This window comes from Thamnophis sirtalis, unplaced genomic scaffold (genome assembly GCF_051295495.1).
Source record: "Thamnophis sirtalis isolate CommonGarterSnake01/CBP01778 unplaced genomic scaffold, rThaSir2_p1.2 scaffold_1, whole genome shotgun sequence".
In the NCBI taxonomy this organism is placed as follows: Eukaryota; Metazoa; Chordata; class Lepidosauria; order Squamata; family Natricidae; genus Thamnophis; species Thamnophis sirtalis.
In genome coordinates this window covers 166,246,718-166,272,929 of record NW_028261381.1, presented here as the reverse complement: position 1 = coordinate 166,272,929, position 26,212 = coordinate 166,246,718, and the positions used below count along the sequence as shown (strand labels likewise).

The 26,212-nt window shown below is 43.2% G+C and overlaps 1 protein-coding gene across 1 annotated transcript in view; it reads left to right on the top strand.

The window, feature by feature from the left end:
• Nucleotides 1-26,212, top strand: part of MKNK2 (MAPK interacting serine/threonine kinase 2) — a 44,917-nt gene that overhangs the window by 8,021 nt on the left and 10,684 nt on the right. Inside the window, exons 3-10 of the mRNA XM_087702906.1 lie at nucleotides 4,717-4,798; nucleotides 6,329-6,430; nucleotides 9,394-9,491; nucleotides 14,856-14,935; nucleotides 16,579-16,652; nucleotides 17,007-17,111; nucleotides 19,382-19,437; nucleotides 19,732-19,827. Of these exons, the coding sequence (XP_087559032.1) occupies nucleotides 4,717-4,798; nucleotides 6,329-6,430; nucleotides 9,394-9,491; nucleotides 14,856-14,935; nucleotides 16,579-16,652; nucleotides 17,007-17,111; nucleotides 19,382-19,437; nucleotides 19,732-19,827 (693 nt within the window). The remainder of the gene's footprint in view (nucleotides 1-4,716; nucleotides 4,799-6,328; nucleotides 6,431-9,393; nucleotides 9,492-14,855; nucleotides 14,936-16,578; nucleotides 16,653-17,006; nucleotides 17,112-19,381; nucleotides 19,438-19,731; nucleotides 19,828-26,212) is intronic.

The window sequence follows — 26,212 nt, the reverse complement described above, 5'->3', positions numbered from 1 at the left end:
TTTTTCTGCGCAGTTCTGCCTCAACCTCAGCAGATTTTGTAAGAATGTTTGTGTGTAGGTTGTGAGTTAATATGTTTATTTATTGGGAGGAAATCTTACTGAACTGGCAGTGCCATACTTGTTCTTACGCACTTCCACAACTTTTTATATAGATTTTTTTCAATCAGTAGTGAAATCAGACTGGGATAAGGTTAGTGTGTCTTTTTGCAGTTTTTTTGGACGTTGGGCAACAATATACAAAAGCTCTTAAAACTTGGCTAGTTCTCCTATCAGCTCATTAACTCTTACCTGTATTAGAAGCTGTAATGAAGAGAAGATTGGGTGATTTACATAATTGTTTCAAGCACTCAAAGAGTCCCTTTTATTGACAAAATTAAAAAGATGTTTGTATATGACTGGAGTACAATTCTTTTTTTAATACACGTAATCCTTGATTTACAACTGCATGTTTTGTGACCATTCAAAGTTGGAACAATGCTGAAAAAAGTGACTTACAGCCATTTGTTACACTTATGACTGTTGCAGACTGTTGGCTAGATCATCAAAATTTAGATGCTTGCAACTGGTTCATATTTATGGTGGGTGCAGCGTCCTGGGGGCATTTTTTGTGACCTTCTGACAAGTAAAGTCAATGGGGAAGCCAGATTCATTTAACAATTGTATTACTAATTTAACAACCGCAGTGATTCACTTAACAACTGTAGCAAGAATGATCTTAACTTGGGGCAAAATCCACTTAACAAATGTCTCACTTAACAACATAAACGTTGGGCTCAATTGTCGTAAGTCGAGAAATACCTGTACATTTATTTTTTGCTTTTAAAATAATGACAAGCAAAAAGAACAAAACACCAAAACATATACATTGTCAAAAATACACAAATGCTTAAAACTATGTTGAAAAAATACAACAAAAACAAGATACAGAGAAAAATATGTTCTTGGAATAGTTACAATTTTATATACAATTACCTAATTCAAGACTTTTTTTAATGCACTATATGACTATCGTGCTTATAAATGAGTCCCATATTTCCTCATATTTATCTGTACAAAATCTACATCTGTAAGCAATCTATTCATTGCAAGTGTCATCAGCTCTTCAATCCATTAAATGACTGAATTTATTCATACATTTATCTTCCCAATATTGCAATATTGTTAGTTACAATAAGGGTCTGGAGAATCACTTTAAATTGTCTAGTTGTCAAATTCCATGCACTAGCTATGTAATTCAATAAAACCCTCTGAAAGTTTTGGGTTTTTTTGCACAGTCACATTTTTATAGTTTATTACTTTCTCACAAACTTAATAATAATTACTATCTCTTTTTCCTGTTGTATATGTTGATCAAGGGTTAGCTATATGAAATAAAAATCCTGTGTAAAAATGTAAGTAAGTAAGACTGATTTTTCCTTATTGCCCTTGAAAATGATACTAGGGTGTTTAAGCAGTTATGGACAACGTTTTTCAAACTTGAACTTGAAGATCTGTGGACGAGCTCCCAGAATTCCCCAGTCATCCTACTGCCTGGAGAATTCTGGGAGCTGAAGTCCATACATCTTCAAGTAGTCAAGGTTGGAAAATACTACACTAGAGATGACCTCGAGGTCTTGTGTGGCAGGATGCAAATCCACCAGTTGAATAAATTAATGTTAGTATTCCTGAGGTTCCTCAAAACGGTTGCAGGAACTGGGTATGTCTAGTTTAATGAAAAGAAAAGGACTAGGGGAGACATGATAGCAATTTTCCAATATCTCAGGGGTTGCCACAAGGAAGTGGGAGTCAAACTATTCTCCAAGGCACCTGAGGGTAGAACAAGAAGCAGTGGGTGGAAACTAATCAAGGAGAGAAGCAACTTAGAACTGAGGAGAAATTTCCTGACAGTTAGAACAATTAACCAGTGGAACAGAAATTGCCTCCAGAAGTTGTGAATGCCCCGACACTGAAAGTCTTTAAGAAGATGTTGGATAGCCATTTGTCTGAAACGGTATAGAGTTTCCTGCCTAGACGAGGTTGGACTAGAAGACCTCCAAGGTCCCTTCCAACTCTGCTATTGTATTGTATTAAGATTTGGCTGTATCATCCAGCTTGGGGGGGGGGGAGTCTCAGGGGACCAGTAAGATCTTAAGGTGGCTCCAACCTACGACATTTTGTTTAGTGACCGTTAAAAGGTACAACGGCACTAAAAAAAAGTGACTGGTCACATGATTAAAATTTGAATGCTTGGCAACTGACTCATATTTATGACTGTTGCCGCGTCCCAAGATCATGCGATCCCCTTTTGAGACCTTCAGAAAAGAAAGTTAATGGGAAAGCCAGATTCACTTAACAACTACAGTGATTCACTTAACTATGGCAAGAAAGGTCCTTAAATGTCACTTAACAAATGTCTCACTTAGCAACAGAAATGTTGGGCTCAATCATGGTTGTAGCTTGAAGGTTACCTGTACATGGTTAATATTTATTACCCTTTTTATGCATTAGATTTTTATTTTCATTCTAATAATAGCTTCTTATATGTTAATTGTTCTTAGGCCACCCAGGGTCACTTTTTCTATGATGGGCAGCCATAGAAAATTTGATGTATTAATAAGTAAAATATAAATATGTAAATAAAACAAGCTGGAGAGAGACACTACCACCTGCCTCTGTGGAATGTGCAGGCGGGGCGCCCTTCCCTCTTTCTGGGGTCCTCCAGCTAAATTCTCAGTCAGAATTCCAAGGATTACAATCGCAACACACCTGAAAAAGTGCCAAGTAGGGAAAGGCTGAGTTTTTGGGTGTAGCAAACGCCAACTGCCTTCCCCAAATGAACCACCTGATGTTTGGTAGTGGCCTTGGAAGCGTCCTGGGAGATTTCCTTGAAGCTTATCTAGTCTAAATAAACCTTCTCCTCTGTGTTCATTTTGGGGTGGCTCTGGGAAGCTGGCAGGAGGGTGTTCCAGCTTGTTAGGCAAGGCTTTGTCTTGTCCTGCCTTATAGCTTTGCCGCCTTCATAGTGATCTTCTTTTGGCAATAGCAATCAGACTTATATACCGCTCCACAGTGCTTTTACAGCCCTCTCTAAGCAGTTTACAGAGTCAGCCTACTTCCCCCAACAATCTGGGTCCTCATTTTACCCACCTCGGAAGGATGGAAGGCTGGGTTAACCTTGACCCTGGTGGGATTTGAACTGCCAAACTGCTGGCAGCCGGTGATCAGCAAAAGTAGGCTGCACTACTGCACTGTAACCACTGCGCCACTGCGGCTCATGAATGGCCCTTTCTCATTATATTTCTTTCTTCCTTTCTTTGATACGTTTGAACCTAATTTGTATGACTAGGTTCCCACATGATAAAAGAACAACTAGCATATTTGTTCTACGGGATTGGGCAGCATATAAGTTTATTAAATTACGAAATTAATTACGAATTATATTTCAGCTCTGCAGATCCAATCCCCAACATATTACTAGTCCACAGGAGTGTCCTTTTATAATATTGTTTCTTACTTAATGCAAGCTTTTAAACTGCCCGGTAACTCATACACTTATCCATCATTTATGATTAAATTCATTAAAACTATAATCTGAGTAAAAGCGCGTACTGTAAAATGAAAGATGTGAAATAAAAACACCAAAAGAGGTAGTCCTCGGCTTACAACCGTTTACTTAATCACCATTAGACAGTTACAGTGGCCCTGAAAAAAATGACTTACGGCCATTTTTCAGAGTTATGGCTGCAGCCGTCGTTAAATCATGGCCACATGATCAAAATTCAAGCACCTTGGCATCTGGCCTGTATTTATGACAGCTGCACTGTTCCCGGGGTCATGTGATCAGCATTTATAACCTTCCCAGCCAGCTTCCGGTAAGCAAAGTCAAATGGGGGAAGTCAGACTCCCACAATGACCTCATGACTCATTTAACAATTGCAGTGATTTGCTTAACAGCTGTGGTCGTAAGATGGGATACAACTCAGGATAACACTGCCATGCTTAGCAATGGAAATTTTGCGTTCCATTGTGGTCGTAAGTCGAGGACTCCCTGTATAAGCTAATCGGCAACCCATCAGTCATAGGAAAAAAATGATTAAAATACTATTGAAAGCCAATTAAAAATCCTTGGAAAATAGAAAAAGCTTCACTTGGCACTGAACTGATGCTAACTAGTTTATCGATTGAGCCCCTCCAGCTTGGGCCCTCTGTAAACAGGGTCCCACCGTAGAATAGGCTCTCTCCCCCCTCACCCCCTTTGTAGAGTCCCACTAGAGAAAGCTTCACTAGGCGACGTTAAGTTCGTAAAGAAAAAAAAAATATGCAAAATGATTTTACAGAAAAATGAAAGTACTTTCTTCCTCCTGCCGTGAGAAATGATTTAAATATGCATGATAGCAGCCTGGCCTATGCACGCTTGCTAGAAGATTTTTTTTTTTTTTTTTAGTGGGGTAGGGTGTCTTTACACAGGGATTTGCTGCAGGTCTTTATTAGATGTTCATAACAAGCGACTGTTTGGTGTCAAGTTCAGTAAGCCAGAATTGTCAAGAGAGCATCTTTGACAGCTTTGAAAAATCATAACTGGGACTGACAGCAGCTACGCTCCCCTCTTTCCAGCAACTGCTTCGGATCCAACTGGTTTTAGAAAGGAAATCCTGTAGGAAGATTGCCTGCTTTTCTAACATAATTTCAACTGATTTTTTTTTTTAAAAAATCACCCTTTTCTTTCCGTCTCATCAGGGCCAGAATCCTTTCGACCTGGAATTCTCTCAGTCCACTCACCTGGAATCTGTCTTCAATTTTGAATGTTCCTCTCGGCCCGGTGAGCTCCCATTTTTGCCTTTTTGAGAAAGCAGTGGGGAGGGACAGGGTGAAGCAGGAGTGAGTGGGCAGTTAATTTTCCCAAGGGATCATGTGAGAAGCTGGGACTTTTGGGCAGGGCTGAACCAGTAGGGCTGGGGTGCATAAGGCATGCAGACTCAAACTTAAGTTAATTGGAAAAAATAAAATAATAGCAGTCGCCTTTAAAATAAAAGCAGCCCATTGTTTCCCCTCGCACATATGTGCTAGTCATTCCTGACTCTAGGGGGCAGTGCTCATCTCGGTTTCAAAGCTGAAGAGCCAGCGCTGTTCGAAGTCGTCTCCATGGTCATGTGGCTGGCATGATTAAATGCCGTAGGCGCACAGAACACTGTTACCTTCCCACCAAAAGTGGTGCCTATTTTTCTACTTGCATTTTTAAAGTGCTTTCCAACTGCTAGGTTGGCAGAAGCTGGGACAAGTGACGGGAGCTCACTCCGTTACAGGGCGCTAGGGATTCGACCCGCCGACATTTCTGATTGACAAGCTCAGCGTCTTAGCCACTGAGCCAACGCGTCCCTATCAAGTTCATAGGGCCAGCCAAAGTCTGGGTGGTGAACAAAATACAAACAAAAATCCCCCAAAATCCATGCCTCTTCTCTCTCCCCCCCCCCCCTCTGAAGAACTGGGGTCTCCTTCCTGTTTTTTTGCATTCCAAAGTGAGTCTTCGGTAATCCATTGAGGAGAAATTGGAGCATTGTACACATGTATTTGTGTATGACTTTGTGTGAAGCAAAGTCAATGGGGAAGCCAGATTCACTTAAGAGCTGTATTATTAACTTAAAACACCTGCAGTGATTCACTGTGACAAGAAAGGGTGTAAAATGGGGCAAAGCTCATTTAACAACTGCCTCTCAGAAACTTGGGGCTCAATTGTGGTAGTAAATCGAGGACTACCTCTACTGTGTTCCCCCGAAAATAAGACAAAGTCTTATTTTCTTTTGTCCCCCGAAATAAGCGCTTGGCCTTATTTTCTGGGAAGTCTTATTATTTTTGAGATGCAGGAGGCGGTGAGCATGGTCATTTCATGGCTGCTGCTGCTGTGTTACAATATTTTTTTGGGAGGGAGGGCTGTGCAGGAGTTCAAAAGCCCAATTGGGCTTATTATCTGGGGATATCTTATTTTTAGGGAAACAGGGTATTGGGAATTGGCATGTTGGATCATATGGCCATCCAATCTGATTTGGCTTTGGCTCAGTGGTGAATGCTGATGAATTTGACATCTATAAGCTTTGGACATGCGGTTGAATTAAGACCTTTACAAATGATGCTAAGGCCGCACTCACAATGGTTCTCCTTTCTGTGTGAGAAATGCGAGTCTAAGAAAGTAAGCCCCTCCCCATGTCCTAGTTTATGGGGAAAATGTAAGCTTGTCTTCAAGATCAGGCTTGCCTATAATTGTGGCGTGTTAATTGCTTCTAGGTTCCAATGTTAATCTTTATTGTAATGCTTCTTTTCTTCTTTCTTTTAAAACTGCAATATTTCTTGACAGATATGCCTTCGAGTGAGCCCATCGACATCCCCAATGCCAAGAAAAGAAACAAGAAGAAAAAACGCTGCAGAGCTACAGACAGTTTTTCAGGGAGGTTTGAAGGTGAGGTGAAACATAGCCAAGGCGCTAGTCCACGTTGTTAAAAGTTTCGAGGAAAGGGGGGGAAAGTCAGATGGCTCTAAACCTCTTCTTGTAAAATTATTTTATTTTAAGCTTCAATGTCGGTTCACAAGACCCATGAGGGTATTGTCTTGATTCCTGTAATAGAAGAGGAAGTTCATAAGAGTATTTATATACTAATTTCCAAAATAGTTCACAAACTAAAACACAGAGGCGATGTTGTGAAGAATCCAAAAAGAAACTAAAAGGAGGAACTGGCAAAATAATGAAATCTGCTTATGAGCCGGAAAAGAAACTGGGTTAATTTAAAATTCAACCCAAAGAACTGAAAAAAGAAAAACAATAACAAGAACTTGTTAATCTGTTTCCAATAAGATAACTGGGAATATCCTTATGGATCTTTTCTCATTTTCATCGGACTTCTTCGTTCATCAAGGCCAGCCAGCTTGATTTTTTTATTATTATTATTTGTATTTTGTCTTTTATGTTCCCCCTTTTTTCCCCCCTTGAATTGTTCGTCGCCCTGAGTCCTCCCGGAGAAGGGCGGCATACAAATAATAAAATACAAAATACAAAAATACAAAATACAAAAATACAGACCAGATAAGCGCTCCTGATTTCCATATCTGGTTATATAAATACCCATCACACTGTTCCCTTTTGGAGTAAGCAAGATAATGCAAAGTACAAAAGAAGAAGAAATAGTAAAGAAGTTAAAAGGCAGGGAATTTAAAAAAAAGGAAACATAAGTAAAAATTAGCGTACCCCAAGATAATCTGCTAAATACAGCCAAACACAATTTCCTCCATTTTTCTCTCTCTTTCAGCCCATTCAGCCTTTCTTTGTGTATTTTGTGTTTGCAATTGAGTTCTCATTTGTTGTCTGTGTGATGTCAATGTGCGGGTCACTCCCTTTTGTATTCAATCCAGTTAATTTGGAACTTACTCATCCTTGACCTTTTCTTGGTTGTGTTTCAGTACACACCCATGACAATCTATTTTCACCACATTCACCTTAAATTCGTGCTTCTCCTGACCTACCCTACTTCCATGCAACAAAGTGAACAGAGCCATTCTCTATGTGCTTTTCACTTGGCTTGACAAAATAAAATAAAAAATTCCTTGCCAAAGACTACAAACTTCCCACAACATTTCTACTAATGCTTGCATGCTTACATTTTATTCATTTTCCCGTAAACGTTGGGCCAGGGAGCCCAGATTCATTAACTTGAGCTTGGGTTTTTGTTTTTTTTCACAGTGAGTTTATAATTATGAGACCCAGCTATTTTGATAACATCGATCTTCAGATCATTCCTTGCTTGTTGCATCCTGGAAAGGTGCCATTTTCAGGAAATGTCTATGGAGATTCTCAGTCATTGAGCTCATGGTTGTCCTAAAGGTGCTTTTTCAAGAGGTAACTGGACTTTCTGGTTTTCCTTTGAAGGCATTTCGCTTCTCATCCAAGAAGCTTGTGAGCTGAAGAAGCTTCATGGATGAGAAGCGAAACTTCTTCAAAGAAAAAAACCAGAAAGTCCAGTTGCCTCTTGAAAAAGCACCTTGGGATTCTCAGGAAATGTTTTCAAACAACAGCACAATATCCCCATCAAGTTAACTTCTTAAGATCACAAGTACTTGTACACCAAGAAACATTAAACAAGCAAAGGTACGCGACACTCCTTTGTCTTACTCCTTCCTCAATGTTGAGTCATTTGCTAAGCATCCTGCTGATTGTCACAATATATTTCCCCTCATAGTTAAAGTAACTTCGGAGTAGAACCATTTACTTCCCTGGATGTCTTTAAACAGAGACTGGAGAATACCATATTTTTTAGAGTATAAGGCACACTTTTTGTTCCTTAAAGGAGGGTGAAAATTTGGGTGCATCCTATACATCAAATGTAGCCCCGCCCACCCGCCGATCCCCACCCTTTGGCCTCTGATTCCCAGCAATTTGCCTCCTTGGAGAAAACAGCAAACAGCCAGTTTCAGCTTCAGCACAACCTGATTAGCACAAGCAGCTGATTGTCGGTTGGATCGGCCTCCTGACCAGGGGTGGGTTCTAGCCAGCATTACTGCCGGTTCGTGCGTGTGCTTCATGTGTGTGCTGTGCGCGCATGTGCACTTCGATGGAAATTGTTCTGCGCACACGCAGAACTCCCCAAAAAAGATGCCGGTGAGCAGGAAACCTGTTCGGTGATATGGCCAGCCTGGGTCACTGCTGGTTCTGCGACCCAGGCTGGCACACCACTACCGGTTCGCCTGAACCGGTCCAAACCGGTAGGAACCCACCTCTGCTCCTGACCATCAATTGTTTCAGGTTGCAGGGATTGCCTATTGCAGCCTCCACGTGCTCCATTTTTGGCCTCTGTCCCGTTTTCCGCCTATTCCGATCCCTGCCACCCGGAACAGGCCAAAAATGGGGTGTGCGAAGGCAGCAATAGGCTATGGCAATCCCTGCAGCCTGAAACAGCTGATCTTCGGGAGGCTCAACAATCAGCTGCTTGTGCTTATCAGGCTGTACTGAAACTGAAACTGGCTGTTTGCTGCAAATTGCTGGGAGGCAGAGTCAGATTTTTTTTCTTGTTTTCCTCCCCAAAAGCTAGGTGCGCCTTATACTTCGGAATGTCTTATACCCTGAAAAATACAGTAATTGGTGGAGGAGGTTTCATTATGATCTTGCATTGAGTTGGGGGTTGGATTTGTTGACTTTGATCCCATTAGTTTGGTGTTGTTTAGAAACTCTGAGTGAAGCTACAGTTGTTGAAACAAAACTAGAAACTGGAAGAACTTCGATGTGAGTGAACTCTGGAATAGTTAGCTTTGCATTTTTCGGCCTTTTGTGGGTTTTCCCTCAGATCAGCGGACGAGCTGTTTGAATACTGTTGAAAGACTGATTTTGGAATATTCTTTCTCTCCCTACCTTTCTCTCTCTGCCGCCACATCCAGATGTTTACCAGCTCCAAGAAGAGGTCCTCGGAGAAGGAGCACATGCAAAAGTCCAGGCCTGTGTTAATCTCATTACTAACAAGGAGTATGCAGTGAAGGTATGAATCCTTTGTCATGGTGGCTTCTCTGTGGACAGGGAATTCTGGGAAATAAGGCCTGTTGTTTCCCAAACACTGAAGGCCAAAAAAGCTGAGCTGAAATCTATGCACGGAGGGGGGAATATCTGAATTTTGGTCTCCTGCAGTAAGAGAATCCTGGTGCATTATCATCAGCAAACATGCCTTTGAGAAATGCTTTGTAGTTCTTAAGCATTGGAGAAAGTTTCTTGAGGATTTGGTAACGCCAAGATTCCTGTTTGGTCTCAGTGGTTCTGCTCTTTTTTGCCTGTCCCCTCTAATCTGCCCCAAACTGTTTGAGGGAAATGCTGAAGTGCTACAAAGCTTGTGGCAGGCTTTGCAGAAAAAAGTTAATTTTTATTGAAGGCTAGAGCTGGGATTCGTAGCCGGCTTCCAAACACTAGGCAATTTGCTTTGATCTTGGTAAACTCGGGTTCTTAACCTTAATCCCGCTTTGTAAATAAAACTCCAGTTCCAGTCTGCCCACATCTGTATCGCATCTACCGCTTGTTTGGAGGCTTCGGCTGATGCAAGCAAAAATGTGCCCGAAGTCTTTAATCAAATGGCTGGATTTGGGAGGTAGTTGGTTTTTACCTGTCTGCGTTGACGTTGATCTTTCCTACCTTACAGGATGGTTGAGAACATTTCACAGAGATCAGGGTGGTGAAGAAAGTTTTAGTAAAGATAGTAATAGATAAACTGTCCTGCTTCTCCTTCAAACCTTGATGGCATTATTTAAAATAGAGGTAGTCCTCAACTTACGGCCACAATTGAGCCCAAAATTTATGTTGCTAAGTGAGACATTTGTTAAGTGAGTTTTGCCCTGCTTTACGACTTCCTGCTTCAGTTGTTGAGTGAATCACTGCAGTCGATAAGTTACTAAGTTAAACTGGCTTCCCCATCGACTTTGCTCATCAGAAGTTCGCAAAAGGTGATCACATGACCTTGGGACACAGCGACGGTCATAAATACGAACCAGTTGCCAAGCATCTGAATTTTGATCACATGATCATGGGGATGCTGCAACGGTCATAAGTATGAAAAACAGTCATAAGTCATTTTGCTCAGTGCTGTTGTAACTTTGAATGATTCCTAAAGGACCTGTTGTAAGTCGAGGACTACCTATACATGCCGGCTGCCAGTAACCCAAATTTTGATCAGTGATGCTGCGACAATCATAAGTGTGAGGATTGGTCGTAATTAATTTTTTACAGTGGTGTTGTAACTTTACATACAGTGGCTAATCGAATGGCTGTAAGTTGAGGACTACTTGTAATAGATGTTGCATTTCTAGATAGCAGCCCCCATACCAGCCCTTCAGATATTAAAACCACCTTAGAATATACATGGGGCATGTTCCATCTGAGTGGGAAGCCATGAAGACAGAATTATGCACAAGTTTCCTTTGTGAAAACTCAGTGTTGGTTGAACGAAGCTGTAAAAAAAGTTTTCAGTATTTTATGCAAATGTGAAGTGAAAGTCAGTTTGCAATGCTTAGCTGAATGTTGAAAAGGATTCTTTGCAAGTAGAAAGTTAGTGCATTCTCCGGAACGCTAGCTACTTACTTTCAGAAAGATAATAGCCTTTCTTTTAAAAAAACATGTAGAATTAGTAGAGTTTCTTTTCAGTAATTACCACCATCTGTTGGAAATGTAGCTAATTGTCATTGCCAAGGCATCAGGATATTTATTCCAAGATCTGGAAAATAAGGGATGATTTATTCCTTCCAGAGTATATTTATTATTTATATTTATTGAAGCTGTTCTAGCATTAGGCAGCTGCAAATATAATTTGTGTGCAGGAGAGGTATACTTTACATATCAGCTGATTAGTTCCTCTAATAATAACACGCCAGCCACATAACTGCATGATTAATAAGAATGAAACAGCTCTTCTCTTCCTAGCTTCTTTTGAAAGTCATGCTGATGCCTAAAATAAACAGCGTCTGTCTTCTCCGTCTTTGAGAAAAATGATTAAGATTGTTTAGTCCCTTCCTTTGCCTCTCCATTTTTATTTCTTTTTTTAAAAAAAACCTGCTTGGGAAGACTGCCCCGTGACTCTTCTGCCTAAGATATTAACATAAAATCAAGCGTGCTTTTCAGTTCTTAAATGAATAGCTGTATTTAGTCGATTACAAATGGGGGAACAAACAGGATGTCACAGTTGGTGCCAGACTAACCAAGAGATGACGACAGAAACTTTTGTGGCAGCTTATTTAAATCTATTTGTCTCCTAGAGTCCCTTTAAAACAAGATGAGCGGCAGATAAATTTAAATCAATAAAAGGAATAAATTTGTTGAACCTTGGCCCCCTGCCCCTCAAACTAAAATCTTCCACAAGGGCTTAAACTACAAATCCTGCACTGTACGGCGAAGGATGGTTCCAAGAAACGAATGTGTGAACATTTGGGTGGAGGGGGGAGTAGCTTTTTAACTATTAATTTTATCAAATTTATATCACAAAGACAGAATCCCAGTGGAACCATTTCCCCAGAAAGAGAGTGAAATGCCCTGTGGTGGCTATGTCTCTTTGGGATACTTTTATTCTTTTTTTGAGCAGAGAAATGAAAAGAAGGACTAGGGGAGACATGATAGCAGTGTTCCAATATCTCAGGGGTTGCCACAAAGAAGAGGGAGTCAAGCTATTCTCCAAAGCACCTGAAGGCAGGACAAGAAGCAATGGGTGAAAACTAAATCAAGGAGAGAAGCAACTTAGAACTGAGGAGAAATTTTCTGACAGAACAATTAATCAGCGGAACAGCTTGCCCCCAGAAGTTGTGAATGCTCCAACATTGAAAGTTTTTATAAGAAGGGATTGGGCAACCATTTGTCTGAAATGGTATAAGGTTTCTTGCCTGAGCAGGGGGTTGGACTAGAAGACCTCCAAAGTGCCTTCCAAGAGTTGGAAGTGACCTTGGTTATTCTCTTATGACTCCTTCCAGCCATAAGACCCTGTGATTTAAGCCTTTGGTCCAAGATGCTTACATCTCAATTCAGTGTAGATTTCCTCACTTAATTTATGGCAGACTTAATCTCTTTGGATCAATTGTTCGGTAAATAAACAACTTGATAAAAAATAAACAAAGCAAGCAGCAACACACACACACACACACGTAATTCCTCTGCGGCAGCTCTCTCTACGAAAAGGCCTAAAAATTTAGTTTTCTGTTTAAAATTTCACGGAGAGGCATTCTCTCTCCCAGCCGCCTCTCCCAGCTTGACCTTTTCTCTTTTCAAACCCGATTGTTCCTCCTCCAGCCTTCACCCCCTTAATCCCTCCTGCCAGCTTGTATTAGTGACGCAGATGATCTAAAACGGGACAGGGAGAACCTGGCACCAGCTCGTTTGTGTGTTCGTGTGTGTTTGTGTTGTGCAGATGCCACGGCTTCGTGGAAGGGGAGAAGAGGACAGTAGTAAATCTGATGGTGGAAAGAGAAGCCAAAAGGGTGGTGATGTTGAAAACCTCCCAGAGCAGAGGGAGGAGAGCACAGCTGCTGCACACTGCTTCCCCCCCCCCCCCGCGCTCTCTGGGGAGTGTGGCTTTTTTTTTTAAGTTGGCAGACGGCGAGAAACAACAGCTCTTTCATTCGTCGCCGGCTGCAAAGTGGCAACTTGGGGAGCAGGGTGGGGTGGGGTGGGGTGCCCTAAATAATCCATTTTCCACCCTTCTGCTCTTTGAGTTTCATACCCAGCCATTTTGCACATTGTTACAGTTGCAAAGGGTGTAGGCTGGTGGGGGGAAAAATCCTTTAGGGTGGGAGAGGGAAAGAAAAAAGGACAGGAAGAAAGGAGAAAAGAAAGAAGGGAAGAAAAGAAACAAAGAAAGGAAAGGGAAAGGAAGGAAACTGGAAATAAAGGAAAAGGAAGGAAAGAATGGTAGGAAGGGAGGGAGGAAGAAAAAGGAAATGAAGGAAGGAAGGAAAGGAGGAAAAAGAAGGGAAGGTAGGAAACAGGAAATAAAGACAAAGGAAGGAAGAAAGAGAAGAGAAGGAAGGGAAGAAAAGAAAGAGGAAGGAAAGAAAGAAATGAAGGGGGAAGGAAGGAAGAAAGGAAAGAAGGAAGGAAAGGAGGAAAGAAGGGAAGGAAGGAAACAGGAAATAAAGATAAAGGAAGGAAGAGAAGGGAAGGAAGGGAAGAAAGAGGAAGGAAAGAAAGAAATGAAGGGGGAAAGAAGGGAAGGAAGGAAACAGGAAATAAAGACAAAGGAAGGAAAGAAGGGAAGGAAGGGAAGAAAAGAAAGAGGAAAAAGAAATGAAGGAGGAAAGAAGGAAGAAAGGAAAGGAGGAAAGAAGGGAAGGAAGGAAATAGGAAACAAATAAAAAGAAAGTAAAGAGAATGGAAGGAAGAAGGGAGGGAGGGAAGGGAAGAAAAGAGGAAAGAAAGAAAAAGAAAGAAATCAGCTGCTCATAGAACAGGTGAAGAAGCCCTCCCCTCCCTCCCCCTTTTTCTGAATAAGTCACTGAGATTACTGCTGCTGTTATTGTGCAAGGCTGGGGGAAGCGCAGAGACTTGCCCCATTCATGTCTGCTCCCCCAAACTCTTCTGAATACAGTTTCACAGGTGGAATTTTGCCATTCCGAGTCAAAAGGCCCAATTTGTTCTACAGATTGCAAGAAGCTAAAGGGATTAGGAAGGGGGGCGGGGCAGTAGGGGTGGGGGGAGAGGAATTGGGGAGGCAGGGGATGGGAAGAAAAGAGGGGCATGAAAATTGCAAGGAGAGAAATCAGGAGTGGCTTGGGATGGTTTAACTAACTCCCCCTTCTCTGCTAGTGTTTGAAGTGCCAGGAAACTGTTTTTGTGAAAGAGAAATATTCAGCTGCATACTTTTTAAGTAGACCAGCTTGAGTTTTTTTTAAATTACCAGTTGGAAAAAAAAATGGCCTTTTCTTCATTGGGTATAGAATTGAATAAAGAAACAGCCTATTTGTCTTTGCATATGAAAAACTCATGTTTTGTAGAATTGTTTTTCTAAAGTTCCAGATGTTAAATGAGATTGGAGCTTGGGTTGGCTTCAACGTTTATCTTGTAAATACCTCCATAAACATTATCTCCAGAGCCTGTTGTACTTTGCTCATGTTTCATACAAGATCATAGAGCATAATAGCTGATACCCCCCCTCCCCATGGAATATGACTCCCCACCCCCCTCCCAGGGAGAATTGAAGAGCAGTTGGAAGAAGCCAAGTTTGAGAAGCATTGTGTACTTGGTGTCAAAAATCATTGCACATTGTATTTGTTGAAAGAAGCAAAGTTTTGCATGCAACATACCTGCTTGGAATATTTGCTTTGGCTTGACGTTATAACTGTAACTATAGCCTTTGCCTTGTTATTTTTTTTTTCTTTGAAAGATAATTGAGAAGCGACTTGGACACATCCGAAATCGGGTATTTCGAGAAGTGGAAATGCTGTACCAGTGCCAAGGACACAGGTACTGGGCAGAGGCGAGCCAGTTTTAAGCCTGATCTTTGCTCTATCTAGATCAGTGTTTCTCAACCTTGGCAACTTGAAGATGTCCAGACTTCAACTCCCAGAATTCCCCAGTCAGTGAATGCTGGGAGTTGAAGTCCAGACATCTTCAAGTTGCTAAGGTTGAGAAACACTGATCTAGATTCTATCCTGGTTGTGTTAATGCTGATTGCAGTAACTGGTGGTCCTCAACTTACGACCAAAATGGAGCCCCAAATTTCTGTTGCTAAGTGAGACATTTATTATGTAGAGGTTGTTCCATTTTACGACCTTCCTTGCCATAGCTGTTAAGGGAATCACTGCAGTTATTAAATTAGTAACACGGCTGTTAAGTGAATCGGGCTTCCCCAATGACTTTGCTTGTCAGACGGTCGCAAAAGAGGATCACATGACCCCCCCCCAAGACACAGCAGCCGTCGTAAATATGAGTCAGTTGCCAAGTGGCTGAATTTTGATCACGTCACCGTGAGGGTGACGTGAAAAACAGCCATAAGTCACTTTTCTTCAGTGCTGTCTTAACTTAGAACTGTCACTAAACGAAGTGTTGTAAGTCGAGGACTACCTGTAAATCAGGTACAAGTAATCCTCAACTTGTGACCACAGTGGAGCCCAACATTTCTGTTGCTAAGCAAGCTGTACCCCGTTTTATGACCTTTTATTACCACAGCTGTAAGCAAATCACTGTGGTTGTTAAGTGAATCCTGCAGTTGTTAAGTGAATCCGGCTTTTCCCATTGATTTGCTTGTCGGAAGCTGGCTGGGCAGGTTACAATTGGCGATTACATTGAGAAGCGCAGCTGCCATAAATAAATGCTAATTCGTAATTTAATAAACTTATATGCCGCCCAATCCCATAGGACTCCGGGCGGCTTACAAATACAAGATAAAATAAAATAACAAATAGGGGAAAAACGAGAACAGTTTAAAAGGAACACACCATACATTCGACTTAGCTGGACCTCATTCATGGATCAACAGCCCCAGGCCTGCCGGAATAGCCAGGTTTTAGTGGCTTTTTGAAAGGCCGCAAGAGTGGGAAGGGTTCAGATCTCTGCGGGTAGATCGTTCCACAGGGCGGAGCAGCTACAGAAAAGGCTCTCCCCCGAGGGGCCACCAGCCAGCATTGTCCGGTTGACGGCACCCGGAGGAGGCCCAGCCTGTGAGTTCTTATCAGCCGTTGGGAGGTATGTAGCAGGAGGCGGTCTCTCAGATATCCAGGTCAATCATGCTGGTTGTCAATCACCCAAATTTTGACCGTGTGACTTGTGGTGATGCTACAAGGGCTTTATGTTTAAAAAAGCAGTCCTAAGTCACTTTTTTCATTGCCACTGTATGGTCACTGTATTTGAATGGTCACTAGGTGAGTGGATATAAGTCGAGGATTATCTGAACTTCCATAGCAAGGGGCACTGTACCTCTGAATATTAGCTCCGGGGAAAGGAAAACTTTGCATTGTGGTTGCTTGAGAGGCCTGCCATGAGGGAAACTATGAGGTTAGGACCATCAGAATTGATTTTTGAATGAAAATGAAATGGATTTAATTTCTTTGTCTTGCCTGTCTCTTATCCCTAATTATTGTCCCACCCTCCCCTGTCTTTTTCTTCAGGAACATCCTGGAGCTAATCGAGTTTTTTGAAGAAGAGGACCGGTTCTACCTCGTGTTTGAGAAGATGAGAGGAGGTGAGTCACTGGCCAAATGAATTTTGGTTTTGTAGGTGGGGGAGAGAGCGAGAGAGCTTCTTAATTTTAAAGCCCCATTTTTCCCAATTTAAGTAAGGAGGGAAACGCCATAAATTGTACGTGTTGTAATTGTCCATATATAATCTACATCGGAGGTGTCCAGCCATGACAATTTGAAGTCTTGTGAACTTCAACTCCCAGAATTCCCCAGCCAGCCATATTCCTGGCTGGGGAATCCTGGGAGTTGAAGTCCACAGGTCTTCAAATTGCTAAAGTTGGACATACCTGATCTGCATGTTTAAGCCTCAGATCTTGGTCCATGGCTTAATTGGGCCTTTCAACGTATCTTTTCAGGCTCCATCTTAACCCATATCCACCGTCGACGCCATTTCAATGAGTTTGAGGCCAGCATGGTGGTGCGCGACATAGCCAGTGCCCTTAATTTCTTGCACAATAAAGGTGGGTAAAAAAATGAATGCTGGAGGCAAGGTATTTTTTCTGTGTGTGTGTGTGCCAAAGCATTGCATGGTGCAACGTAAGTCACTTTGCAATCCAATAAGCCAAGGGTGTCAAACTTGGTTACATTTAGTACCTGTGGACTTCAATTCCCAGCATCCCTGTGGACTTCAATTCCCAGAATTCTAGGAGTCGAAGTCCACAAGTGTTAAAGGTTGTCAAGGTTGAACACCCCTGCACTAAGCTATTGTTTCTCAACATGTATGGTGGGTGAGGAATTCTGGGAATTGAAGTCCCTACATACATCTCCAGGGTTGAAAAATACTGTATTAAGTAAGATCTCACTGCTGCAGTAAATCTCAAGCTATCTGCATTGACCTGTCCTCATATTTTTCACACTATATTACTATAGTGTTTATAATATCCAGGGATCTGCTAAGGCCTGATCGCGGCATTTTTTCAATAATTTGCCTTTTCCTCTTGTCTATAAATACATATTTTTCATTTGGGGAAATATCTGCAGAAATGCAATGAAATCCAGCCTTATCCAGTTGCTACAGAATATAATTGATACTTCTTAAGTAATTGTTAGTTCTTTCCTTTAATACTAGCAGTTGGAAAGCAGAAGCTCCTGGTTGAATACTTAGATAAGGAGATTTCCTTGCATGAAGTAGATTTAACAGAACTCCCTCACAAGGCCATCAACTTAAGATGCCTTTCGAAGTTTATAGAGAGCATCATTTACAGGACCAAGAACTCCGAAAGACCATTTTCCCTTAATGCCATCTGTCCAACTAACCATTCATCAATGGATGTATTGGCTACTGTATTGTTAGACCTTGACTATTAGACCTAGTGTTAGCTAACAGCGGTAGGGATCATTCTCTAAGCTGGTTTCCAAATTTGAAGATTCCTGACCCTCAAAATTGTTGTGGCCTCTTTCTCTGACATCATTTTGCTACGCTGGTGTTTTTTTTTTAATTTCTATTTTAATGAGCATACCAGCTGAGCTTAATTTTGATATCTTAATCTGTTTTTCAGATTTTTTTTTAAGTTTACGCCAATAGCAAATTACATTAGGTGGTGGTTTCACTAATAAGGTGGGATATAATATTAGTTGCTTGGGGGTTGTCACCTAAATCAAGGGTCCTTGGGCCACGGCACATCATTGGGCCGTGGCAGTGGTGAAATTCAATTTTTTTTGCTACCGGTTCTGTGGGTGTGGCTTGGTGGGCATGATGTGGCTTGGTGGGCGGGGCAGGGGAAGGATACTGCAAAATCCCCATTCCCTCCCCACTCTGGGGCCAGCCAGAGGTGGCATTTGCCAGTTCTCCGAACTATTCAAAATTTCCGCTACTGGTTCTCCAGAACCTGCTGGATTTCACCCCTGGGCTGCGGCCTATTCGGAACTGGAGCACCGAAGCGGTGGACCGGCACATCACTCAATCCGCTAGCACGATTGGCGCCCCAAAGACTTCCCCCTCCACCAAGCCACCTGCTCCCAATCTTCCAAAAGCGAAGTGATGAGAGCAGAGGCTGAATGGGATGAATGCGCCTTGCTCAGCTTCACTGACTCACCGAAGCTACCTGCACAGGACACCCGATCCGTTTTTCGGAGCATCGGGCAGCCTCCGTGAGTCTGAAGGCTTCTCTGTGTCAAAATCTTTTGCAAACGGACGAAAGGCTTCTGGAAGCGATCTCTTGCTGCTTCAGGCCTTCCGTCCCTTTGCCAAAGCTTTTGGCACGGAGAAGCCTGAAAGAGTGCAAAACCATGCCCCTAAAGCTTCTCACTTGCGTGGGTAGAGCACTGGCTCACCACTCATGTGGCCCCGTTCCCCTCTACCCCCCTCCTCCCCCCCAAGCCAGGTTGCCAAGTTTCAAAGGTTGAGGACTACTGACCTAAGCTAATAAATGAACCCTTTATGCACTGGAGAGAACTGTTGGGAGTATTCAGTTCCATGAGACAATTGGGAGATCTTTTAATTAAATGCACTCTTTGCTTCCCAAGTAGCTTTCCGAAAGGTATCTGGAATAAAACAAGGGACAGGAGACTCCTTCAGGCTTCTGTAAACATTAGGTGTTAAGGGTGTTTGTGCTGGCCATGGTTTGGTGCTTTTGGTTAGATGGACCTATGGCTTCCTTCAGCATGATCAGATTACACAACTTGGCTCAACTTTTCGGTTGTCTTTTCCACTCGGGCAGTTGCTCGGTGAGTCAAAAGCCGAAAGTATTAACTGCTCATGTTAAGCTTCTTTCTTTTTCTTTTATTACAGGAATAGCACATAGAGATTTAAAACCAGAAAATATTCTCTGTGAGAGTTCAAATCAGGTGAGCAGCAGTAGTATAATTGCTCCTTGGTTAGTTCCCAGTCTGGGGGTGGGGGGGGGGGCGGGAGTGTCACGCGTGCTGCAAGATAGGGAGGTTGAAGAAACTTGCTGATGCAGGATAATCTGATAAGGGAGCTAATGAAGTATAAATGCGAACTGTTTAGATTGTGCATAACAAACAGGGATTGAATTTATGATAGAATGTTAAATTCCAATTAGCCTTTTGTTCCAAAAGAGATAACCTTTTTCGTCCCTCTTCTTCTGCCCTCCCACCCCTCCTTGTCTCCAACACCAGGTGTCCCCAGTAAAAATCTGTGATTTCGATTTAGGAAGTGGGATCAAGCTGAATGGTGATTGTTCTCCCATCTCCACCCCAGAGCTTCTCACTCCGGTAAGTGGTCCCTCCCCAAGGAGAAATGTATTTTAGAGAATCATAGGGGTCCGAGGGAGGGTTAGGGTTAGGTTAAGGTTTGGTTTAGGGGAAGGAAGGAAGGAAGGAAGGAAGGAAGGAAGGAAGGAAGGAAGGAAGGAAGGAAGGAAGGAAGGAAGGACATTGATTGCCCAATAAAACAGATCCAAGATGTTTTTAAAAAATTCAAACCTTTCCCAGGTCTGTTAATCTGAAGGCCTCATTTAGGGGAAATTGCTTTTAAATGGAAATACGCTTTATACAGTGTATATTGTCTTCATGGGATTCACTGCTAAAAATGTAACAGGTTTTGAAATGAGATTCAGGTGATTCCCCAAAAGCAGTGAAACAATAGGTATAAGGCACGTTCAGTACTGTAGATTTCATTTAGCAGCCTCTCCAATACCTGCGGTGGCTCAGTGGTTAAAATGCAGTAATGCAGGCTACTTCTGTCGGCTGCCTGCAATTTGGCAGTTCAAATCTCACCAGGCTCAAGGTGGACTCAGCCTTCCATCCTTTTGAGGTTGGTAAAATGAAGATCCAGATTGTTGGGGGCAAGAGGCTGACTCTGGAAACGGCTTAGAGAGGGCTAAGCTGTGTATAAGTCTAAGTGCTATTGCTACCTCATCCCAGTAAGGGAGGGGGACATGGCATCTGTAGGCCATCTTGGGAATTCTGAAGGCATCTGAGCACTCATGGATACTAGATCTTTGCGGATTCAACCGTCCTTTTATAGGCTTGATGTGGTAATAGGTGGAAGGAATCTTTGGGAGTTAGTGTGATTTGTGTTGTAAAATGGGGCAAAATGAGACAATAACAAATGTCTTACTTAACAACATAAATTTTGGGTTCAATTGTGGTCGTAAGTCAAGGACTACCTATATCCATGATGGCGAACCTATGGCATGAATGTACACGCGCCTGCAGAGGCTGGGGCGCACATGGGGGTGCACATGGGGGGGGGGTCAAGCATGTATGCACGGCGAGGCACACACGCAATACGGGTGTGTGCGGTGCTTTCGGCACGCAGCGACAAAAAAGTTAGCCATCACTGACCTATATTTTCTACCCTGAGATAATTACTCCCTTTCTGCATATCAGCCCATCCTTTTTCACTGTCCCTTTGAAGTTCTTGCCTAGAATCTCTAATTTGTAGAAGAACATTGGAGACTATTTTGCATGTGGCTGTTAAGTTGCAGCTAGACTATTCATGGAAAATTCTACCTAGTAAAGCTTGCTGGTTGTTTTTTTAAAAATCTTTAAGCTTCATAGGAAATAGTTTTATTGCTGATAATCTGCTTTCAATGCAGAGGTGCTGTAGTGAAATACTCTGCATCTTTCCTCTCCTATGGCTTAGGTAGCCAAAATGTATAGCCAGCTACACACAAGAAAGTGCACGGCGAAGTAGAGAAAGGATTGAAGCAATAAGAGCAACAGATCATGGCTCTTTTTTTTTTTTAATAAAAAGTTTTTATTTTTTTGAAAAAAATGAACATTCCATCTTTTCTTAAAGAGTGTGTCATCTGGGTATCTGTGCAATAACCATCAAAATTTACAACATCATTTATAATATAATATATATTAAACAGTTGAGATAGTAAATGTTCATTTCCCCTCTTAACATATTCTAATAAGAATATAATAATAACATGAACCAAGGTGGCGCAGTGGCTAAATGCAGCACTGCAGGCTACTGCTAGATCAGCAGTTCAGCGGTTCAAATCTCACCGGCTCAGGGTTGACTCAGCCTTCCATCCTTCCGAGGTGGGTAAAATGAGGACCCAGATTGTTGGGGGCAATATGCTGACTCTCTGTAAACCGCTTAGAGAGGGCTGAAAGCCCTATGAAGCGGTATATAAGTCTACTGCTAAGTCTACTGCTATTACGCATAATAATCCTTATCATAATACTAACAATTATCATATTATTTACCTCTCTATCTTAACATATTTTCTACTCTTTAATCTCCTTGTAATTCCAAATTCTAAATCCATGTGACAAATAGGCTATCAAAAATCACATTCCAAAAGGTGTCCCCTCCAAATACTAACCAAGCTGGATCCTACTTAGCTTCCAAACCCTGAAAAGATTACCAAGATATTGCAAGCTGTATATTTTGGGAAGCTTGTAGGAGGCTTTCAGAGAGCTCTTGGGGGCTGGGGAGGGCAGAAACAAGTGAAAAATGGGCCATTTTTTGCACAATTTTGCCCCCCCCCAGCCGCTAGGAGTACTCTAAAAGCTTCCTAATGCCCCTTTAAAAAAAACGGGCCATTTTTTGCTCGTGTCCCCCCCCACCCCCATGGAACACGCTACCAGCCAGGGAGTTAAATCTGTGCATTCCCTACTCTGGTGTTTAACCCAGGTTTCTCCACCCACCCCACCTTTCCCCTCCAGCGTCTCCTCTCTTAGCAACCTTTTCAGCATCCTCATATGAAATGCGGATGTGTGGATCCCATCTGCAGCAGAGCTTGCCTGCAGGGGAGGTCAAAAAAGGCAAGATGGTGCTTGTGTGACAGTGAGAAGCAACCGTGCCCCGTCTTTCCTCCGATCGCAAACTATAAAATTTTCCGTCTCCTTGGTGGATCGAACTGCAGTCCTGTGCCCTAGTTCCACTTGACCGATTTTGTTTCTGGAAGTTTGCGTAGAAATGCTTTTTTAAACACACACACACACACACACACACACACCAGCCTTTCTGAACACGGCTGGCTGGTTCTATCCGGGGCTTCTTTCCGTGCCCAGGCTGATCATTCTCTCTGTTTGTGTGCTGAGGATGTCCGGCAGACTTAATGAGATTCTGCCCTCCCTCCCTCCACTTCTCTCATCCCTCCCTCCCTCCCCCCCCTAGATGTGGGAGTCAAAGAAGCTTGCTAAAGTGGGTCAGCTGAGGCTCGCCTATGGGGTGATGGGAGGAGCAAGGAAAAGGTGGAGATATGGCTGTAGTTTGGCATCTTTATTGTGTAGCCAGACTAACCCATCTGTCTTGATGGGTAGGTTTGGCCCTGATGGGTGAAGTTATTTGTGTGAGTGGGTGTGTTTGCGTTCATGCGTCTGGTTGGACAATGGTCCTGCCTTTCTATATTACTCAAAGGAAGTGGCTTTCTTCCTTTTGTATTCTCCTCCTCCTCCTCCACCTCCTCCTCTATGGCTAAGAGGTATTTAAACAAACAAAAACCTCTTAATTTTTACTGGTCTGCTATTCTAGGTGTTTGGGGCGTTTTACTCTTTCTGGGAATATCCCCCTCTTTACATAAGCATGTTCGCAGATGGACGTTGCCGTTGCTGCGAGGAGGGGGGTGTTTAATTTGAATTTTCTGCAGTTTCCTTCTCTTTCTCCATTCCCCCCACTCAACCAGCGCCCTTGCCATTTATAATAATCCCATGAAGGACCCATAGAGGGATTTACAAAGTCTATGCCCTTCTCATTTAGTACAAAGCAATAAAACGAGGACTTTCCTGAACCCTTGAGTCTTCCTTCCCATCTATTTTGTATTCCTCAGATTTTATTTTGCTCCCATAGTAGCAGAGATCTTGAAGAATGAGTTGAGGGGAAATACTATGTTAAATTCAGGTGTGTCTTTTGCAGCTCTTATTGTCATTTTCTGTGAGCACGTATTAAAAATGAAAATCTGTTGCCTGCTCTCGAGAGAATGTATACATAGCTCTACCCAAACACATATATAACCCGCATATACACATGCTATATACATACATATAGTTCATTGCATTTCAAATGCAATAAATTGGGTGAACCCAGCCAGTCTGGGTTGTTTTCTGACAGAACTAGGACTTAAAACTGTTTTTAAAATCTCTTTTAGGCCTGTGTTGGGTATTAGTTTTTGTCCCGGATATAGTGGGCTTCTGCTAATCCTCAGAAACAGGGGCCTCCAACCTTGGCAACTTTCCCCGGTCTAGGTTATATGGAATCTTTGCCGGCTAGCAATGGTGGGTTCCAGATCACGTTGCAACCGGTACGGTGCAACGGGGCCCAGCGTCCTCCACATGAACGCGCACAGTGCGCATGCACAACGCACACATATGTCCTTCCCTCCAGCGACGCCTCCGCGACACTCCAGCTGCTTGGAGGAGCATCGCGCAGGTGCCAAAGAGTTCAAAGACAGGTAAGGATGGCGGGTGGGCCCTCCGGAGCACAGTACCAGAACGGTACCCAGTGCTCCGGGCAGGCACCCCGTACCGGGGTGTACCGCCTGCAACCCACCACTGCTAACTAGGGAATTCTGGGAGTTGAAGTCCGCCAGGCTTAAAGTTGCCAAGGTTGAAGACTCCTGCTTTGAAGAGCCCTGCTGGGTTAAGGGATGCGTAGTGTTCTCTCATGTTGTCCTGCAGGCACTGCTTAGCTGGGAAGTCGAACACAATGTAAGGCCACAGTTCAGCCCCAGAGTTGCTGGCTTGGCTCCCACAGGGCGGTGTGCTGGCCGAGCAAGTTCTAGACGTCTGCCCTGCCCTGTCCTGGTTAGATGCAATCATGGGGTATTTTTTTTCCTTCTCCTTTTGAAAAGGGAGGGACGGAATTTGGCAGCTGATGCAACCTTGGTGCAAGCACCTGCTGGCTCAATCCAGCTGCAGTCAGGGACAGGGGGAGGCGGCCATGGGTGAACTTGGTGCCTTGTATGAGTGTGTGAGTGTGTGAGTGCGTGTGTGTGATAGAATGAATTCCTGCTCTGTGGGCAGCTGCTGTTATCTCCAGCATTGATTTTTTTTTAATCTCACAGAGAGGAGGTGGATTATGACTTGCATAATGGGAAGGAAACAGAGAGGGAAATGTTCATTGCTTCACTGGTTGCTGTGGAATGCGTGAAAGGATTCCTTTGAGCATGTGAAAAGTGCGCTTGCTTTCCTTGTTCTAGAACAGTGATGACTAAACCTTTTGCCCTCGCGTGCCCAAATCGCTCGTGTTCCCACACCCACAATGTAATGCACCCCACTCCCCTGCGCATGCGTGCACCCCATTTCCCATGCATACATGCGACCCTCCTGCGCCCCGTCTTTGGCCTAGCAGACCTCCCTGAAGCCTCCTGGGAACAAAAGCGAGACAGGGGGGGCACCGTACCCCCGTGCACTCCCCTCATCCCCAGGCATGCACACGACCCCCTCCCCACGCATGCACGCACACTTCCCACGTGCGCAGTAGAGACCTAAAAATCAGCTGGCTGGTGGGAAATGTTTGCGCATGCACTGTGGGGCTGAGCTGGGCGACAGCTCCCGTGCCCACAGGAAGGGCTCCGTGTGCCACAGGTTTGCCATCCTAGTTCTAGAATGTTTGTCCCCTGTGATTCTCAGGTTAAGGTTCTGCACAGGCATGTGCTGGGAATTTGTTGCCCAAATGTTTATCAGTTCCAAATTTTAGAGTTTCATATCTTCCCCTTCCCCAGGGACAAAAATTAAGAGGAAACAACGCACCCTTCCTTGCTCTCATATCTCATTAGAGGGTTGATCTAAATAAATAAATTTGTACTCTCCTTATGGATGGGGAAGTCCCTAAAGCAGGGCATCCAGCCTTGGCAATTTTAAGACTTGCGGACTTCAACAGAAACAGATGCTGGCTAGGGAATTCTGGGAATGGAGGTCCACAAGTCTTAAAAGTTGCCAAAGTTGGATACCTCTGTCCTAAACCTCTCTGTATGTTGAGGGCAAAAGATAAAAAATCCCATTGTGAGGGCTCCAGGTGATCCAACTTTAGGGTGAGTTTATGTTGTTGGTTGCGAAGTCGTGTCTGACAAAGGCCCTTCCTGATCTCTACCTCTGGAGTCCCATTTAAGCTGAGGCCTACTGCTTTGGTGACTCCATCCAGCCACCTCATTCTCTGTCGTCCCCTTCTTCTGACCTCAATCGTTCTCCAGTGAGTCCTTCCTTCTCATGAGGTGGCCAAAGTCTTTGAGTTTCATTTTCAGGATCTGGCCTTCTAAAGAGCAATCAGGGTTGATCTCCTCTAGGACTTACAGTCCAAAGGACTCACAGGAGTCTTCTCCAGCACCATTCTTGGCACTCAGCCTTCCTTATGGTCCAACTTTCACAGCCATCCATTGCAGCTGGGAAAACCATAGCCTTGACTAGACACACTTTTGTTGTCAGGGTGGTGTCTCTGCTTTTTAGTATGCTGTCTAGATTTCCTCCCCAGGAGCAAGCGTCTTTTAATTTCTTGGCTGCAGTCCCCAATGGGGAAGCCAGAGTCACTCAACAACCATGTTACTAACTTAACAACTGGAGTGATTCACTTCACGACTGTGGCAAGGAAGTTCGTAAAATGAGGCAAAACTCACTTAACAAGTGACTCCCTTAGCAACGGGTATTTTGGGCTTGCTTGTGGTCGCAAGTCGAGGACTACCTGCATTATTCTCCATCATCA